The 20,257-nt window shown below is 40.3% G+C and overlaps 1 protein-coding gene across 1 annotated transcript in view; it reads right to left on the reverse strand.

The window, feature by feature from the left end:
• Window positions 1–20,257, reverse strand: part of CAGE1 (cancer antigen 1) — a 62,949-nt gene that overhangs the window by 31,734 nt on the left and 10,958 nt on the right. The window contains exons 5-9 of the mRNA XM_019029338.4: window positions 14,798–15,853; window positions 11,646–11,795; window positions 10,415–10,525; window positions 7,493–7,573; window positions 7,157–7,264 (exon numbers count right to left, since the gene is read on the reverse strand). Of these exons, the coding sequence (XP_018884883.3) occupies window positions 7,157–7,264; window positions 7,493–7,573; window positions 10,415–10,525; window positions 11,646–11,795; window positions 14,798–15,853 (1,506 nt within the window). The remainder of the gene's footprint in view (window positions 1–7,156; window positions 7,265–7,492; window positions 7,574–10,414; window positions 10,526–11,645; window positions 11,796–14,797; window positions 15,854–20,257) is intronic.

The following is a 20,257-nucleotide window of genomic DNA, read 5'->3' on the forward strand; positions in this document are numbered from 1 at the left end:
CTTTTCACTTGGTATAATTATTTTGAGGTTCTTCTATGTTGCACGTGTTTCAGTAGTTCATCCCTTTTTTATGACTGAGGAGTATTTTCATTGAATGAATATATACAATGTATTTACCCATTCACCTGTAGACAGACATTTGGGTTGCTTTCTGATTTGGGCTATTTATTATAAATAAAGCTACAAAGACCTCATACATATTTGTATGAACATATGCTTTCATTTCTCTTGGGTAAATATCTAGGAGTAGGCCAGGCACAGTGTCTCATGCCTGTACTCCCAGTGCTTTGGGAGACGGAGGCGGGAGGATTGCTTGAGCTCAGGAGTTTGAGGCTGGCTTAGGCAACATAGCAAGACTCCAGCTCTACAAAAAAAAAATTTTTTAATTAGCTAGGGCTGGTGATGTGCACCTGTAGTCCCAGATATTCTGGAGGCTGAGGTTGGAGGCCACAGTGAGCCAAGATTGCACCACTACACTTCAGCCTGGGTGACACAGCAAGTGATACCCTGTAAACAATAACCAAAAAAAACTGGGAGTAGAATAATGGTAGGTGTGTGTTTAACTTTTAAAGCCATCACCAAAATGTTTTCCAAAATGGTTGTACAATTTTACATCCCAACCAGCAGCGAATGAGAGTTGCATTTGCTCCACATTCTCTCCAAGCCTTAGTATAGTCAGTCTTTTTAATTTTAGACATTCTAAAACGGGTGAGTGGTATTCTCTGTGGTTTTAATTTGCATCTTTATTTTTTTTTAAACGGAGTTTCGCTCTTGTTGCCCAGGCTGGAGTGCAATGGCACAATCTTGGCTCACTGCAACCTCCACCTCCCAGGTTCAAGTGATTCTCATGCCTTGGCCTCCCAAGTAGCTGGGATTACAGGCATGTGCCACCATGCCCGGCTAATTTTGTATTTTTTAGTAGAGATGGGATTTCACCATGTTGGTCAGGCTGGTCTCAAACTCCTGACCTCAGGTGATTCACCCACCTCGGCCTCCCAAAGTGCTGGGATTACAGGTGTGAGCCACCTTGCCTGGCCTAATTTGTATCTTAATGATGTTAAGTATCTTTCCCACCTCTTCAGCACCTCCTTTCCTGAGTGGCCTGCCCATGTGTACTGCAGCACAGAGCACAGACACAGACCCACAGAAGTTGTGATGGGCCTCACTGACTGCCTTGAAGATGTAGGCTCTAAGGGCAGGGGTGAGTTAGGCAGAGGCTGAACACACATGTTGGGTCATGTTCACAGCAACAGACATTTGACATAGCAGAGGAGGAAGTCCTTTTGGAGAGCTGCTCCCCGGGCAGTGTGGACTACAGCCAGTGAGAGGCAGAGAAGCCAAGATGAGGTTCACTCAGTCCAGGTGGCACTGCTCAGTCATGAGCCCTCCAAAGATATCCTGGGTTTGGTCCTCTCTGTATCCCAAATTTGTGGACACAGTTCCAAGTTAATAATATATTAACTTGCTTCAATATATTATGAGGCACTGAAATCCAAATCACTAAAAAACTGAAATCACACATCTTGTATTCACTTTCTGTCGCTGCTGCAACAAATTACCACAAACTTAGTGGCTTCACACAACACAAAGTGATTATCTTATAGTTCTGTAGGTGGGAAGTCTGGCACAGGTCTCACTGGGCTAAAGTCAAAGTGTCAACAGGGCTGCGCTCCTTTCTGGAGGCCTTAGGGGAGACTTTCCAGCTTCTAAAGGCTGCCCACATCTTTGGCTTAGGTCCCCTCTCTTCATCTTCAGAGCCAGCAAGTGTTGTAGCTTTGAATATTCTTTAGTAGTCACATCTCCCTCTGACATGTCTGGGAAAGGTCCTCTACTTTTAAGAACTCATGATTATTGGACCCACCCTGACAATCCAGGATAACGTACCCCTGAATCTCAAGGCCCTTGATTTAATCACATCTGCAAAGTCCATTCTGCCATGTTCTGGGGACTAGGGTGTGGGAATCTTTGGGGGTGCCATTATCCTGCTACCACACACCTGTTATGAGGGTTACTGAGGCCCTCTATGATTTGAGGGGCAGGTGGCCTGGCCATAAGGTTAAGCCAGGGTATTTAGCTCTATCTAGATCATAATTCAAGGTTTCCTAAGAGGCTTTTACTTGCATTAACACACTTTCCTCATATAGGGTTGTCTTACACTCTGGTAGTGTCAACTTAGAGGGAAAGTATGTCAAGGTAGACATAACATTCACCATGAACAGTGGATAAATCAGCCATCATTATTAATAGCCTTGCAGATTGAGATATGGGAAGAAGATTGGCTGATTGAGTTTCCAATTCTCTACACAAAGGTTTTGAGGTTGTGTACATACAATACAATATAAACCTGGTTGGGAGAGATGGCTCACAGCTGTAATCCCAATACTTTCGGAGGCCAAGGCGGGCGAATCACCTGAGGTCAGGAGTTCAAGACTAGCCTGTCTAACATGATGAAACCCCATCTCTACTAAAAAATACCAAAAAATTAGCCAGGTGGGGTAGTGCACGCCTGTATTCTCAGCTACTTGGGAGGCTGAGGCAGGAGAATCACTTGAACCCGGGAGGTGGAGGTTGCAGTGAGCCGAGATCACGCCAGTGCACTCCAGCCTGGGTGACAGAGCAAGACTCTGTCTCAAAAAACAAACAAACAAATACAATATCAATCAGAAACTAAACATTAAGCCAGAATATATAGAGCAGGTGAGGAACAACATGCAGATATGAAGATAGCTAAGACCTACACTCCAGTGTCATATTTGCTAATAAACTTCTTCGTAGCTAAAACGAAATGGAAATCTGGTGAGTTACATAAATAATGACAAATCTGGTTGTCATTATTTATGTGATGAAAATATACCTGCTTCTAAAAGAGAAACTTGTCCTAGTGGGCCCGAGATCTCTAAGGAAGTTCTCATCCAAGTGAAACAACCATGTCTCTGTAGCAAATGAGAAGGATGTTTCCTAGGATTGTTGAGAGTCTAACACCAAAGCACAACTCAGTAAAAGCAATTCTGCAAGGGCCAAGAAAGTATGTTCCAAGCAGCAGCTTTCACATCATGAACATGATTCAGGTTATGACTCTTTATTAAGTGGTAAAATGAATTTATAACCAACATAAAAAATGAAATGGAATAGAACAGAACAGAATTTTAAAACTCGATGTTTTAGCTGTGTGTGTGTGCATATAAGTATTCCATCAAGATGTAAAATGTATTTTTTCTAACCTGAGGATTACTACTAGAGGAACAAAAGAACTGCAAAGATAATCCTTCAGAGATACAAGAGCTCTCAAGCTCTTGCTAGGAGCTGGTCAGGAAACAGATTGATGTGATATCCTTTAGCAAGGATCTGTAGTGCAAATATTGTTTCCCACCCTTGCTTTAGAATGGAAATTAGGAAAATCAGAACCAGGAAGGTGAGGGATAGAGTCAGAGTATCAGAAGGACTACTGTAAAATGCCAGGATGCTTGAGAGAACAAGAAAACAGCTGATAAGGTTGACATCTATGTAAACTAAGAATGTAAGATTCCATCTGGCTGGACAGCCCTCCCACCTGTGTGACCCAAGTTTTAGTGATGACCCTAGTCTCTTCCTTAGGAGGCTGGTCAGTGGCAGAGAGGCCAGCAAACTATAAAGTATACTCAAGGTAACACCGTGCCAAATCCAGATACAGGTGGGTCCCTTTCGTCATTCAAGTGGACCACAAGATACTGGGCTTTGATTGTTTTCTTTTGGCTCACTTGGAAAATTTTTCCTAAAGCAGTAATTTTTTACTTTGCCTGTTCCTTTCTTATTCTTGTGACTTCTTTACAATTTAACAAGCTGTTAATTTTAAAGGCTACCAAAATAATAAATTAGGTAAATGTTTTACGTAATATATGATTGCCATATTGAAGTGGTATGTTTTAGGACAGATTTTGATTTTTAAATTTTAACTACTCCATAATACTGGTTAGAGATATCTTATTTGTATTAAAAGTTATCTATTTTACTGAAGATGGGATCTAGGAGGAACTTACTATGAGCCTCTTTGAACTCTGAACATCAATACCATTAAGTGGACTTTTGCCTTGTTCCCAGTGATCAAATCCCTGACTGTATCAGTGTCTTCCTGGACCAGGAGACATTTTACACTTGACAGTTAAACACCCAGGATGCTTGAGCCAGCAGGAAGGCAAAGCTGAAGTCAAGGACCCTGTCTCAGGATGGAGGAGACCAGGCTGTGAATGGAGCAGATGGCAGGGTCAGAACTGTGAAGAGGAGCCAACGGCAAGGGGTCAGAAGGACATGAGAGAAGCACACGACAATGTGCCAAGGGAAGCATGAGCATCACCCTGCACTCCAGCGGCCACACCTTGCTGGCCCAGAGTTCCTTAGAGAATGAGGTGTGAATCTTCTGGAGTACATTCTGCACTACCAAAAAATAAAAACAAAATCCTTTTTATCTTGAAAATTTTCATGCAAGTCTAAAGAATAACATAATGAACCTCCATGTTTCCATCCCATAACTTCAACAATTATCAACATTTTCCATTACTGTTTTATCTTTCTCCAACCCTGCCCCTACACCTACTATGCCACCTTTTTGTTCTCCTGGAGTACTTTAAAGCAAACCTTGCCATCATATTAATTCACTCATAAATACTTTTCAAAATGTAGTACTAACAGGCTGGGCATGGTGGCTCACACCTGTAATCCCAGTACTTCCCAGAGACTTTGAGAGGCAGGTGGATCGCCTAAGCTCAGGAGTTCGTGACTAGCCTAGCCAACACGGAAAAACCCTGTCTCTACTAAAAATACAAAAAATTAGCTGGGTGTGGTGGTGGGTGCTTGTAATCCCAGCTACTTAGGAGGCTGAGGCAGGAGAATCGCTTGAACCCTGGGGGCGGAGGTTGCAGTGAGCCAAGATCGTGCCACTGCACTTCAGCCTGGCGACAGAGCAAGGATCCGTCTCTAAAAACAAACAAACAAATGTAATACTAACAGATAAGGGCTTTTAAAAACAAAATGATACCACTATCACATCTATTAAAATCAACAATAAAATTTCTTAATATTATCTAATATGCTGAATTCAATTTTCTATTATCTCACAAATGTCTTTTTATAGTGGTTGGTTGAGTTTCATACACCGCCTCTGGCTGATTTGTCCTCTAAGTCTCTAGCCTCTCTTAGTCTATAACAGTTATTCCCTCTCCTTCCCTTCTCTCATGCCAATTATTTATTTATTAGAGTTCTCCACATTCAGGATTTGTCATTATGGTGTGATCAAGTACATTTCTTTACCCACTGTAGTTCCTGTCTGCTGGTAGTTAGGTCTAGAAGCTAGCTTTTGGATTCAGCAGTTTTGGTAAGAAGCCTTGTGGAGGGTGTTGTGTGCTTCCTCTGCACCATGTCAAGGGGCAGGGGTCTGCCTGTCTCACCGTTAGTGGGGTTGAGATTTATCAGTGTGTTCAAGTATTGGTCAATATGACTCATTCATTAAAAACTCCTTATTAATCTTGAACCTAAAGGTTTTAGCAGCCATTATGATAACTGCTTACATTCCTTAATTTATTCAGGAGTGCAAAATATAATTTTCTAAACTTATCTTTTCTTCAGCTTTTAATAGCTTACATTCTTCAATAAAGAACTCTCCCTCATCAATTATTTGGATACTCTGAGATAGGGTTTGTACATCAAAGCCTATAGTGCATTTTAAAGGTGTGTCTGACACTCTGCCATTTGTGACCTTGTTCCCATTCCAGCTCCCACTGCTGGGAACACTACTGTTTACTCTCATCATCTTTGTATCACCAGGGCCTGAAGCATAGGTACTGCTAATGGACAACAGAATGTATTGAGTGCTGTCCTCTTAGCTCCCTATGCCCAAATTTTACCGGTCTTTAAGACCCAACTGCCATCTCCTTCACAACCTGCACTTAGAAATAATCTCTTCCAGTCCTCGGACAAGTATCCACTCTGTTAGATGCCAGCCATTGTACCTCTTCTCTAAAAACTTTCCCTTTCCTTCTGATAAACAGTTATTTATGTATCTTATCTTCTTTTCTAGATTCCTTAGTACCAGGGTTTATGTTTTGTTTCGCTTTCTAGCTCCTTAGTGATTAGCTTATTTAATCTTTTCTGGGAAGTCAATAATAATTACTGGTTTTTTGTTTGTTTGTTTGTTTGTTTTTGAGACAGAGTCTTACTCTGTCACTCAGGCTGGAGTGTAGTAGCGTGATCTCAGCTCACTGCAACCTCCGCCCTCTGAGTTCAAGCGATTCTCCTGCCTCAGCCTCCCGAGTAGCTGGGATTACAGGTGCCTGCCACCGCGCCCGGCTAATTTTTTGTATTTTTAGTAGAGACGGGGTTTCACCATCTTGGCCAGGGTGGTCTTGAACTCCAGATCTCATGATCCACCCGCCTCAGCCTCCCAAAGTGCTTGGATTACAGGCATGAGCCACCGCGCCTGGTCAATAATTACTTCTTATGAAAAAAAAAAATTACAAAAGAGGAAAGCTTTGAACCTTCACGTTATTAGACACTTTTCTATTAAAGGTGAATTGTATGTAATGAATTTAGCATAGAATGCTGCTTTTTAATCACTTAAAAAATATGATGGTAGACTTAGCTAATTAACTCCTATAAAAATTCATTATGTTAATTAGTCATTTTCATTTTAGTGAGATCCAACTGAATTCCTAAATTGCTCTATAAGTATCTAGATTCTAAGATCACATTTTCATTTTCTTCTAACATATTTTTCCTATTTTATCTGCCTTTATCTTTACAATACCATCTAAAGTACATTATGAGTGTTATTGCCTGAAGCATACCTTAACCATGGCTGTTGTACACAGCTATTACTGCAGCATATGCAACAGTATTAGTGTACTTCATCTACTGTGAAAAAACAGCACTTTTTAAATTTCTGCATTTGGAAGGAAACAAATTTGATTAATCTTAACAGAAACGAGGTAGGACAATATTTAAAATTTCAAAACCCCAAAATGCAAACTTCGATTCTATATTATTGTGGGTAAATAATAATGCCATGATGCCAGTGTGTGACCCTTTTTATAAGCCAGTTTTTTGAAGGATGATAACTTCTTAAACTTGCTAGTAAAATAATGTTGTGTATAAAAATAATAGCAAGGTAAAAAAAGGTATTTCTTACCAAGAAATCAAGCTCCTCATTTAGACTGTGGTACTTATCCAGTTTGGCTCCCAGAAGGGTAGGTACATCTCTGATACTCTTGGCTTCATCTGAATCACAGTCTATGACCTGAGATTAAATATATTTGTTCTCACTTTCAATCATTTCATACTCCTTGGAATACCTGACAATAAATACTTTATTAGTTTAAAAATCAAAGAGATTATCAGTGGCTGGAATAATAAAAGTGCAGAACTTAGAACTAGAAGTACTTCAACAAATTTACCAAAAGAACATAAATACCTGAAATTGTATATTTTTATGTTAAAGATAGTACATAGTAAATATTAAGCTCACCTTAATAGCATGATCTTGAAATGCTTTTTCCTTAGCAATTAACTCTCTAAAGGTTGTGATTCTATCTTTATGTTTCAGTAGCTAAGAAAAGGAAAACATTCTGTATTTTAGAGAGAAAATACAACTACGCTCTAATATTTATAATAAAATAATCAAACCGGGCCGGGCGTAGTGGCTCATGCCTATAATCCCAGCACTTTGGGATGCTGAGGCGGGTGGATCACCTCAGGTCAGGAGTTCAAGACCAGCCTGATTAATATGGTGAAACCCTGTCTCTCCTAAAAATACCAAAATTATCCGGGCATGGTGGCTGGCACCTGTAATCCCAGCCACTCAGGAGACTCAGGCAGGAGAATTGCTTGAACCTGGGAGGCGGAGGTTGCAGTGAGCCGAGATGGCGCCATTGCACTCCAGCCTGGGCGACAGAGCAAGACTCTGTCTCAAAAAAAAAAAAAAAAAAAAAAATCAAACCATGCAGTCTAACAGTCTTCAAAAAGCATACAAAAAATATGTTTTTATAGCTCTTGTGAGGAAAAGAATTCACACAGCAGGTCCAAGACTGCTAGGCTTAGAGAGGCCTGCTGGCAAGGCTGCCCCATGACTGGCATTTGGAAAGTTGGACTGCAGGAAGTTTTCCACCATTCTCTTATGTAAATGGCTTATGGTGCTTAACCTACTTGCCCAAAGCATGGGCATCTACTTTCCTTCCAGGGGTCTGGAAAGAAAGCTGAGCATCTACTTTCCTTCCAGGGGTCTGGAATTTTGGTACGCACTAGGCAGAGGGTGCTTATGTGAACAGCTCCTGATAAAAACCTGGGGCACTGGGTCTCTAAGAAGCCTCACTGGTAGATGACACTTCCACGCCTGTGGTTGCAACTCATTGCTGGGGGAATGAAACGCATCCCGTGTGACTCCATGAGGACTCTTGGAAGCCTGAGTTTTGCTTTCTCTAGACGATGATCCTGTGCCTTTCCCTCGGCTGATTTTGCATTGTATCCTTTGCTGTGGTAAGTCATAGCTGTGAGGACGACTCACAGTCCTTCAGCTAATCATCAAACCTGGGGGTGGTCTTGGGCTCTCCAAGGAGTTATCCTAACATACGATTGTTGTTACAGTCAGGCTATTACAATTTTTCCTTAAAGAAAAAAATTAGCCAAATCTGGGCGTAATTTATAATCATTTCTTATTTATTCCTTCAGTATAATAATAATCTTAATATCCAAAATTCAAACTGATTAGTGAAGTGTGGTGTGCAAAATATTTTTTATTCTTTATTGCAAACATTTTCCAATATTTAAAATAGAAAAAACTTTAATGAATCCCATGTAACTATCATTCAGCTTCAATAATTAACAGCTAATGGTCAATGTCATTATATCCTCAATCACTGCCCTCTTCCCTCCATCCCCCTTCACTGAATCAAACTGCAGCCATCATATCACCTGTCAATACTTCAGTAATTACACAGAAAAAACTAACCAAAAGAACATAAATATCTGAAAGAAATATTTGGGGGATTTTTTTTTTTTTTTGCTGTTATTGTTTATTTGTTTTGAGACAGTGTTTTGAGACTTGCCTCACCACAGCTTCGACCTTTCTGGGCTCAGGTGATCCTCGCACTTCAGCCTCCGGAATAGCTGGGACACAGGTGTGTGCCACCACGCCTGGCTAATTTTTGTATTTTTTGTAGAGATGGAGTTTCCCCATGTTTCCCAGGCTGGTCTCAAACTCCTGGGCTCAGGCCATCCGCCTTCCTCAGCCTCCCAAAATGCTGGGATTACAGGCATAAGCAACTGTGCCCAGCCTGAAATTGTATTTTTGTAACAACCTCAGTTGGGCTTATTTTTGAAGGCTGTTTAGAGGAGTAGAGGCCAGCCGTTTCTCTGCATGACTGTGCTCATACTTTGGTCCTGTCCTCTACAGGCTGGCTAGCAGGCAGAGAGATTCTTCAGGATACCCGCAACACGTCAGTTCAGATAAGTGTTACAGAATGAATTTGTTATGATCCAAGATTCCAGGTTTGAATATGTTTTGATTCCTTTAGCCAGATAAAATTGTCATGTCTGCATTCCTCTCAGATTCAAAATGGTACAATTTGACATCCTGTTATCACCTTCCTTATTTAATTCTCTTCATTTTATCCTTCAATCTGTATACTACCACACCTAGAAAAGAGTACTTGAGGCCGGGTGCAGTGGCTCACGCCCGTAATCCCAGCACTTTAGGAGGCCAAGGCAGGTGGATCACCTGAGGTCAGGAGTTCAATGGCTGCATTTCATTAAATTCGGCCTGGTCAACATGGTGAAGCCCCGTCTCTACTAAAAATACAAAAAATTAGCTGGACGTGGCAGCACACGCCTGTAATCCCAGCTACTTGGGAGGCTGAGGCAGAAGAATCACTTGAACCTGGGAGGCGGAGGCTGCAGTGAGCCAAGATCATGCCACTGCACTCCAGCCTGAGCAACAGAGCAAGACTCTGTCCCAAAAAAAAAAAAAAAAAAAAAAAAAAATTAAAGAAAAGAGTAACTAAAGACAATCCAAGAACCTCTGCCCTCACCCTTCAGCCACCTGAGAAATAAAATTATTTTCAATGTTTCTGTTATTCCAAAGGATGAAGTTTGAAATCACTATAGGAAAGTCAAAATAAACAACCCTTCAGGAATCAGTAGTGCCGTGCAAAAATGAAAAAATTTATCATACTAAATTTTTTGTAGGTGAATGAGATTTTCCCATACAGACAAACAATAAAACAAGTCAAATGTTGAACATTTTATCTCTTTAGTGAGGGGCACAGTAAAACTAATCTGGTCCCCCAAAATAATTTTTAAAATGATTCCAACTTTAAGAGTTACTTCTTCACTACCTTTTAACTATTTTTCACTAAAAATAATAAAATTTTTAGAAGAAGAATAAATATAGTACCTCTTTATCTAAAGTTTTCTTTTTAAGATGGAGGCTCTTCAGTTTTTGCAGCATTATATCACTGACCTTCTCACTCTCTTTGAAATGTTCAGCATCAGAATTGATGATGTCCTAAGGGTAAGAGTTTCAGAAGCTAGATGAAAAAGTTTTTACTAAAGCTAAAATGAGGCCAAAACTATGCATATGAAACAAAAACAAATCTCCTTTCAATAAGTAAGCAAATCAAAAGAGGTAAAATCATATTGAACTCCATTCCTCAATTACTTATCAGAAGGCATCTAATAAAGGGTTAGTACAGAAAGATTTCATTTTTTTTAATTTTATTTATTTTTTTTTTTGAGATAGAGTTTTGCTCTTTCGCCTAGGCTGGAGTGCAGTGGCGCGATCTCTGCTCACTGCAACCTCTCCCCCCAGGTTCAAGCTATTCTCCTGCCTCAGCCTCCCAAGTAGATGGGATTATAGGCACCGGCCACCATGCCCAGCTAATTTTTGTATTTTTAGTAGAGATGGGGTTTCACTATGTTGGCCAGGCTGGTCTCGAACTCCTGACCTCAGGTGATCTGCCCGCCTCGGCCTCCCAAATTGCTGGGATTACAGGCGTGAGCCACCGCACCTGGCCGTGCATGTCCCTTAATTGTTTTTTTCATTAAATGCAGTGCTTATAAGCTCCCAGGACAGAAGCATCATTTCCCCATCTTAAAGATAAGGAAACTGAAATGGAAGTTAGGTTACTTGGTCAAGTTACACAGCCAAGGAAATGATAAGCCAGCATCTGAACTCATCTGACAGCAACTTCACTTTTCATTCTACTAATGTACACAACTCTACACTGCCCTTCCCCGACTCCTAACCAAACGTGGTATTTTAGATTGGGCAAACAGCTCATTAATGTGAACAGTCATTAATCACTAGGCGCAGACTGACCAGAGCACAAGACTACTGATCTGGGAGGGCATAGCTGAAACATGGGAAGTACTTAATAAAGGGTTCTTTTTATCTTATTACATCTTATCTATCTCTACGCTTGTGAGCATTAGGTGTTCAAGAAAGATAAGCAGAAAGAAGACATGGGGCGAAGAAGGGTTGGATGGATGGCTTAGGGGTCTGTATTTTATCTTCAATTCTTCATTTTCTTCTTCCACAACTTAATTCCTTTTATTGCCTCTCTTTTAGTCCAACCCCAGTATTTATTCCTCCCCTACTAAAATATCTAATATATATGTTTTATTACCTGGCATGTGAGAAGTCCCACCAGCAGAGCCAGAAGACTGTGCATTTTGGAGGCCAGCTGAGAAGCTCTTTTTATATCTGCAGGATTCAGCCTCTCTTCTTCACAAGGTGAGCAATCCGGGAGCAGATTAGAATGTGTCATTTTTGTATCCTACATGCATGTAATTCAGATTTGTCAAAATAATGAAGAACCTGAAATATCTTTTAAGTAAAATGCTGAATAAAATGGCACTCTTAAAAACCTTGGGCGATAGTTCTCAAACTTTTTCATCTTAGGATCCCTTCAGAAATTAAAACTGAGAATATTTTAAAATATTTGTTTACTAATTCTTTTAAAGTAGCAATAACTCCATTATGTAGAAGCATAAATAACTATTTATTTATTTATTTTTGAGCCAGGGTCTCACTGTCACACAGGCTGGAGTGCAGTAGTGTGAACACGGCTCACTGCAGCCTCAAATGCCTAGGCTCACACAATCCTCCCACCTCAGTCTCCCCAGTAGCTGAAACCACAGGTGCATGCCACCACACTCGGCTAATTTTTCAAATTTTTTGTAGAGATGGGGGTCTCACCATGTTGCCCAGGCTGGTCTTGAACTACTGGGCTCAAGCAATGTTCTTGCCTTAGCCTCCCAAGTGCTCGGATTGCAAGTGTGAACCACTGTGCCAAACCAATAACAATTTTTTAAAAAAACAATTACCACATTTTTTGAAACAAAAAATTTGTGAAAAGAATGGCACTGCTTTGCATTTTTTGCAAATATTTTTAATGCTGGCTTAATTGAAGATAGCTGGATTCTCATATTTGCTTCACAGATTCCATCAGCCATGAGAGCAATTACATCATCACACATCGTGTAGCTTCTGGAAAACTCCACTGTACACTTGTGAAAAATTAGAGTAAAAAGGGCAATAATGTCTTAATATTACTATAAAAATACTTTTGACTTCACAGATACTCCCAGACCATATTTGGAGTAAACAGAACTAGAGTTCATGAAAAGCAAAACTATAAGCAGAGTAAGTATGAATTCAGAGTGTTAGAGAAATTGATTAATCAAAATAAAATAAGGAACTTGAAGAAAATTATATACTATGCTAAATTTCTGTACAATTAAACTAATTCAGTCAGAGCTTACCAATTTAAAATTCATCATGATTTGCTTAGGAGCTCAAGTTAAGGTGGCTTAGGTCAGTGGTTCTCAAAGTGTGGTCCCAGGACCAGCAGCATCAACAACAACTGGGATCTTGCTAGAAATGCACGTTCTCAGGCCCCACCCCAGAATTACTGAATCAGAAACTCTAGGGTAGGGCCAGCAATCTGTGTTTTAACAAGCGTTTCAGGGAATTTTGAAGAATGTTCAAGTTTGAAAATCACTGGCTTAGATAATCCTTTTTTCTTAGATCTTAGATTTTTTTTTTAAATTTAGGAAAAGAATATTTTCCTAAGAATCCTTAAAAACAGTAAAATCATTTACTTGTAAAGAATACTTAAAATGATTACAGATTCATAAAAGAGGGCCCACTAAGGACATCTTAAGGTAACATCAGCTCAGTTCAAGTTATTAAAACAAATATAAACACAGCCAGGTGCGGTGGCTCATGCTTGTAATCCCAGCACTTTGGGAGGCCGAGGAGGGTGGATCACCTGAGATTGGGAGTTTGAGACCAGGCTGGCCAACATGGTGAAACACTGTCTCTACTAAAAATACAAAAAAATTAGCTGGGCATGGTGGTGTGTGCCTATATAATCCCAGCTACTTGGGAGGCTGAGGCAGGAGAATTGCTTGAACCCGGGAGGCAGAGGTTGCAGTGAGAGGAGTTCACACCACTGCACTCCAGCCTGGGCGACAGAGCAAGACTCTGTCTTAATAGATAAATAAATAAAACAAATACAAAAAATAAACACACATTTTTCTAGTTCATATTAGCCTTCTTTCTAAGTAATCAGTTAATAAGATTTTACTATACATACTTTAAGGCACGCCTACACAACTGAAATAGATGTGCTCTATCTTGTGAAAATTATCACTTCCAGAATGTGTTTCCAGGTTCTTCGCTGCCAAAAAAGCCTTTTGAACTACATATAATAAAAGATTACAGCTTCTCCAAACATATTGATATGGTTCTGATGCTGTTCTTAAATGTATAAAACTAGTATATGATATAAGTTTGTTTTGCCTTGTAAACCAAACATGCAATTGTATTATTTTGTTTTGTTGAATAGGATTGAGAGACAACTTAGAAAATCTTTTCTCAAAGGAACCCTGGGGTTGGGCGCAGTGTCTCACACCTGTAATTCCAGCACTTTGGGAGGCTGAGGCAGGTGGATCACTTGAGGTCATGAATTCGAGACCAGCCTGGCCAACACGGTGAAACCCCATCTCTACTAAAAATACAAAATTAGCTGGGCATGGTGGCGCACGCCTGTAATCCCAGTTACTCAGGAGGCTGAGGCAAGATAATCACTTGAACCTGGGAGGCAGAGGTTGCAGTGAGCCAAGATCGTGTCACTGCACTCCAGCCTGGGCGACAGAGCAATACTGTCTCAAAAAAAAAAAAAAAAGTAACTGCTGGAAGATGCTTTTGATGACTGGCAATGAGTACCCACAAAATTCCCAGGTTAATGGCCACCTCTACTAAAAGAACCACAAGAAGGCAGGAATAGCTGTTCTTTGAATATTCATGAACCAAAAGAAACTTCTCCAAACCTGTGGTGTATTTTCCTTTCCATATCTGTTTTTCTTTTTTCTTTTTTTCTTTTTTTGAGACAGAATCTTGCTCTGTCACCCAAGCTGGAGTGCACTGGCACAATCATAGCTCACTGCAGCTTCAAACTCCTGAGCTCAAGTAATTCCCCCATCTCAGCCTCCCGAACAGATAGGACTATAGGCGCACACCACCATGCATGACAGATTGGCTGCTTTAAAAAATGTTTTGTAGAGATGGGGTCTCACTATGTTGCCTAGGCTGGTGTCAAACTCCTAGCCTCAAGAGATCCTCCTGCCTCAGCCTCCCAAAGTGCCGAGATCTGTTTCTTTCTTTAGTAATTCTTTCTGCAAACAAATATAAGTGCCACGTCTAAATATGCATCACCAGACCACTAGAAACTCTTGAAATTCCGCATTAGAGATTTAGAATGTGTATCAATACCTTGGTAATATCTGACTTCAAGACTTCCTTTAATTGATCCTTTAACTGAGCTGTCTCAAATTTAGGGACATAATTTTGCTCTTCACTCCTTGCAACCTGCTGTTTAAGTTTTGCATTCTCATTTTTTACTTCGTTGATTTGCTGCTGAAGTTTTATATTCTTCGTTCTTTCATTTTCAGACATAAATTGCAAATTTCTAACTTGAGTGAGCAATTTCTCAAGTCTAGATTTCAGTTTCTGTCTTTCTTCCAGGTTTTCCTTTTCAAGTTTCTGGAATTCCTCCTGTAAAGACAAGAACTCTTGTTCTTGGGCCTCTTTTTCCCGTTTCAACAAGTCCAAAGCAGAAGCTGTGGCCTTTTCCAGTTCTTTTTTGAGTTGTTGTTGTCTCTCTACCTCTTCTTTCTTGCTTAAGGTTTTGTCCATCTCTAAATACTGACTTACAGATTTATTTTTTTGTTGCATTTCAGTCATGTACCTTTCCTGTAAATGTACGTAATTAGCCTTGATCTTCTTAAATTGAAGCTGTAACATTTCCTTGTCATTCCTGGATTCCTGAAGATGTTTTTGGGTGTTAGCTAAAACCTCTTCCAAATTCTGCAATGTCTTTTTAGTTTCATTCTTCTCTAGGATTATTTTGTATTTGTCTTCAATTAATTCTTCAACATTCTCCTTTAGCTTATTGATGACATCAATGAACACTTGCTGTTTGGTAATCTTCATCTGTAGTTCTTTAACCCTCTTCTCTAAATACAGGTTACTACACTGGAGTTCTTGGATTCGCACTTCCTGCTTTCTGTTAGTATGTTTTAATTTCTGCAAGACTTCATTTAAAGCCATGTCCTCTTGAACAGGTTGTAAGCTTTCAGCACTTTGCTCCCAGTCAGGCATCTCACAGTTCTCCCGACATGCTTCACTCCTCCAGGAAATGCCTGCCGAAGACCAAGTTGAGACAATTTCTGGCCTCTCCACACCCTCTGCTGTGACTTCCTTTTCGTAACTGACGGACATCTCAGGAATCTCCCCAGAATTCTGTATTTCTTTTGAAGGAACTGCAGTCTGTAAATTATAGTAAACAAAGTAAGTGTGAACGAGTAGAAAGATAATGAGCTTTCAAGTCAGATAGGGCTGGCCTTGAATTCTATTAGTAGATCCCCTGTTTGGCTTTCTCCGCTATAAAGTAACAATAGTATCTACTTCCAATAATAATGCCTACTAACAAAAGTTAATACCTATGTATTAATTGCTAAATGTTTGTACAGCACCTAACAGCACAGCAGGGCACAGGCGGTAGGTATATGACAGATATACATCCCATTTACTTTGACAAAAGGAAAATTAAACTTTCATCCTCTTACCATTTTCTATTATGCAAACTTCTCTGCACACATATAAGATGCTTTGACTTCAAATAAATTCAGACAAATAAATGTATCAATTACCTTACAGACTGCAAGTTCTCTCTTTTTTTTTTTTACATGTTATTACTGGGCCAAAAGTTTGGATTTTTAGGGGGGAAAGGTCTCTTTTGAATATTTTTTACTCCACATTTAGACCATTATCTCATTATTCTGTGACTCTCAGGAACATTAGAATGGCAGAAGAACATGCCTCATGATTGACTTTATGCTGCCGATACAGGTTTCGAGGAGGTTATAAAAAGACAGTAGACCGGGCGAGGTAGCTCACGCCTGTAATCCCAGCACTTGGGAGACTGAGGTGGGTGGATCACCTGAGGTCAGGAGTTTGAGACCGGCCTGGCCAACATGATAAAACCCCATCTCTGCCCAAAATACAAAAATTAGCCAGGCATGGTGGCACATGCTTATAATCCCAGCTACTTGGGAAGCTGAGTGAGGCAGCAGAATCACTTGAACGCAGGAGGTGGAAGTTGCAGTGAGCTGAGATCACACTACTGCACTCCAGCCTGGGCGACAGAGCGAGACTCTGTCTCAAAAAATAATAATAATAAAATAAACAAATAAAAATAAAAAAAGACAGTAAATTGTGGTAAGAAATGGTGAAATGAATATGACATTAAAAACCCAGGGCCGGGTGCAGTGGCTCATGCTTGTAATCCCAGTACTTCGGGAGGCTGAGGCGGGTGGATCAGGAGGTCAGGAGATCAAGACCATCCTGGCCAACATGGTGAAACCCCATCTCTACTAAAAATACAAAAATTAGCTGCGTGTGGCGGTGTGCACCTGTAGTCCCAGCTACTCGGGAGGCTGAGGTAGGAGAATTCCTTGAACCCTGGAGGTGGAGGCTGCAGTGAAGCGAGATCGCGCCACTGCACTCCAGCCTGGGCGACAGAGCGAGACTCTGTCTCAAAAAAACAAAAAACAAACAAACAAAAAAAACAAAAACAAAACCCAGGCCAGGCACAGTGGCTCATACCTGTAATCCCAACACTTTGGGAGCCTAAGGTGAGAGGATTCCTTGAGACCAGGAGTTGGAGACCAGTTTGGGTAACATAGTGATACCCTATCTCTTCAAAAAAATATTTTAAAAATCAGTCAGGTGTGGTGGCATGTGCCTGTAGTCTTAGCTCCTTGGGAAGCTGAGGCAGGAGGATTTCTTGTGGGCCATGATCACACTGCTCTCCAATCTGAGTAACAGAGCAAGACACCTTGTATCTAAAATAAATAAATAAATAAAAACCCAGTAAAAGGTATCTGTAGTGGTGTGCTGTATAATTCTCTGGAATTTAGAGACAAGGACTTCTGTATTTTGTTTTTTGAGCTCATCGTTCTGCAGAACCTTGTATCTTAATGGTTTTTCATTGTTCTGGGATAAAGATAACTATCATTACTGAGACCTACAAGGCCCTGATATCTTGCTCTTGATATCTGCTATGCTTTAAATGCATCCCCTAAAGTTAATGTGCCGGAAGCTTAATCCCCAATGCAACAGTGTTGGAAGACGGGGCCTAGTAAGAGGTGAATAAAAATGACTAAATGTTGTTTTCACAGGAGTGTGTTAGTTATCACAAGTGGATTTGTTACAAAAGTGAGTTCGGGGGCTGGGAGTGGTGGCTCACACCTGTAATCCCAGCACTTTGGGAGGCTGAGGCAGGTGGATCACAATGTCAGGAGATTGAGACCATCCTGGCTAACACTGTGAAACCCCGTCTCTACTAAAAATACAAAAAATTAGCTGGGCGTGGTGGCACACACCTGTAATCCCAGCTACTGGGAAGGGTGAAGCAGGAGAATCTCTTGAACCTGGGAGGCGGAGGTTGCAGTGAGCCAAGATGGTGCCACTGCACTGCAGCCTGGGTGACAGAGTGAGACTCCATCTCAAAATAAATAAATAAATAAATAAATAAAATAAAAGTTAGTTTGGCCTCCACTTGCTCCCTCGATCTCACCCTCTTTTGCCCCTCCACCTCCCACCATGAAATGACAGCACAGAGACCCTCGAGTGATGCTGGCACCATGGACCTAGCCTCCAGAACTGTGAGCCAGATAAATTGTTATTCATTATAAATTGCCCAGTCTGTGATATAGTTGCAGCAGGATGAAATGAACTAAAGCAGTATCTGACCCACACCACCTCTCTGTCTTCATCTGCTATACCCCTCCTCCTTCCTCCAACTCTGATCTTCCTGGACTCAGGGCTTCCTTCAGGTCCTAGTAGGTACCATGCTTCCTGTGGCCACAGGGTTTGCAGACGTTCTTCCTTCTGTATGGAAGGCTCTCCTACCCATAGCTGCCTAATTAACTCCTACCCATCCTTTAGAGCTCAGCTCAATGATCACTTCTTCAGGGATGCCTTCCCCAGACTCCCTGATCAGGGTAGTGTCCTTATCATAGACGCCCAACCTACTTACATTTGCAGCACTTATCATAGTTGCAAGTTTATATGTAACTTGATATAGCATCATAGCATAAATAGTAACTTTATATAACATGCTCTACATATACTTTATATGTAACTTTATTCACCTAACTTATTGATCTTATTATAGTTGCAAGTTCACATTTATTTGTGTGATTGATTAATGACTACCTCCTCTAGTAGGATGTTGTCTTCATGAGGACAAGAACTACATCTTTTTGTCTATTTTCTAACCATCACCTAATGTGTAGTACAGACCTGCCATGTAATAGATGCCTAAAAGTATCTATTGACTGAATGAAAAATGGCTAAATGCAATGAAAAGAGGAAAGAACAATCTTGCGAAACCCTATTTAAGCTGATTTTTAAAATGTTGTTTTCCAGAAATCAACATGGACAAATAAAGTTCTTTTAAATGCTGTCATCTACTTTCAAAAAAATGAAAATGCTCATACTTGTAAATAAGACATTATAGTCATAGTGTTTCCCATCAAACTCACATTGGAAAGGTATTATTGGCCAGGTGTGGTAGCTCACACCTGTAATCCCAGCACTTTGGGAGGCCAAGGCGGGTGGATCATTTGAAGTCAGCAGTTCAAGACCAGCCTGGCCAACATGGTGAAAACCCGTCTCTACTAAAAATACAAAAAAAATTAGCCAGGTGTGGTGGCACACGCTTATAATCCCAGCTACTCAGGAGGCTGCAGCAGGACAATCGCTTGAATCCAGGAAGCGGGGGTTGCGGTGAGCCAAGATCATGCCACTGCACTCCAGCCTGGGCAACAGAGTGAGACTCCGTATCAAAAACAAAACAAGACAACAAACAAAGAGAAAAGGTATTACTTATACTATTCTTGAATTTTATCTATTTTCCCATACCACTTCCTAGTATTTTTAATTTTTTTGTTCAGAAAGTACACAGAATATATACTGTCGGTATCTTCAGTGCTCTTAGGATACTACATGTGTGCTCGGAATCAATAAACCAAATGATAAACTAATATTTTCACTTTAGTAGAAAAAATAGTATGTTTTGCTTGTCAGTAGAATTCCAATATGACAGAGAAATCTTGTTTTTCTTGAAAAATGAATTAGTGCCTCTGCACTCCTTCCTCTTCTTAACCTTTCCATCAGTGTAAACTTTGCTACTTCCAGCCATTTTGATTCAACAAATATAAAAGCTTATTATATTCAGACTGCTCTGTCTACACAGTAGCCATTCTTTTGTTTCTTTACTTCTCTAATAAACTTGTTTGTGGTGAAAAAAATTATAGTAAAAAAAGCTTATTATATTCAAGGAACCATATAGACGCTGTGGTGCATAAGAGGGTGAGTAAGACAGTCCTGATCCTTAGAGAAATTACCATTTGGTAGAGCTAATCCTCAAGTATGGACTTGATTTTACTAGAAAAATTTATTTCTGAATTGGCTAAGATCTCAGAATGCATTTTCCCCAGAGAAGCAAAGTCCCCCATGCTAACTAGGTGATTTAACACTACTTGGAAAAGTCTCAGATTATATATATATATATACAATTTTTTAAACGCATCCTTTAATACTCCACAGGCTTTACTGACCATCACAATCGTACCTCCTCTGCTTTATAATTAACTCTCAGATGAA

The sequence above is a fragment of the Gorilla gorilla genome, chromosome 5 (assembly GCF_029281585.2).
Source record: "Gorilla gorilla gorilla isolate KB3781 chromosome 5, NHGRI_mGorGor1-v2.1_pri, whole genome shotgun sequence".
NCBI classification, from domain to species: Eukaryota; Metazoa; Chordata; class Mammalia; order Primates; family Hominidae; genus Gorilla; species Gorilla gorilla.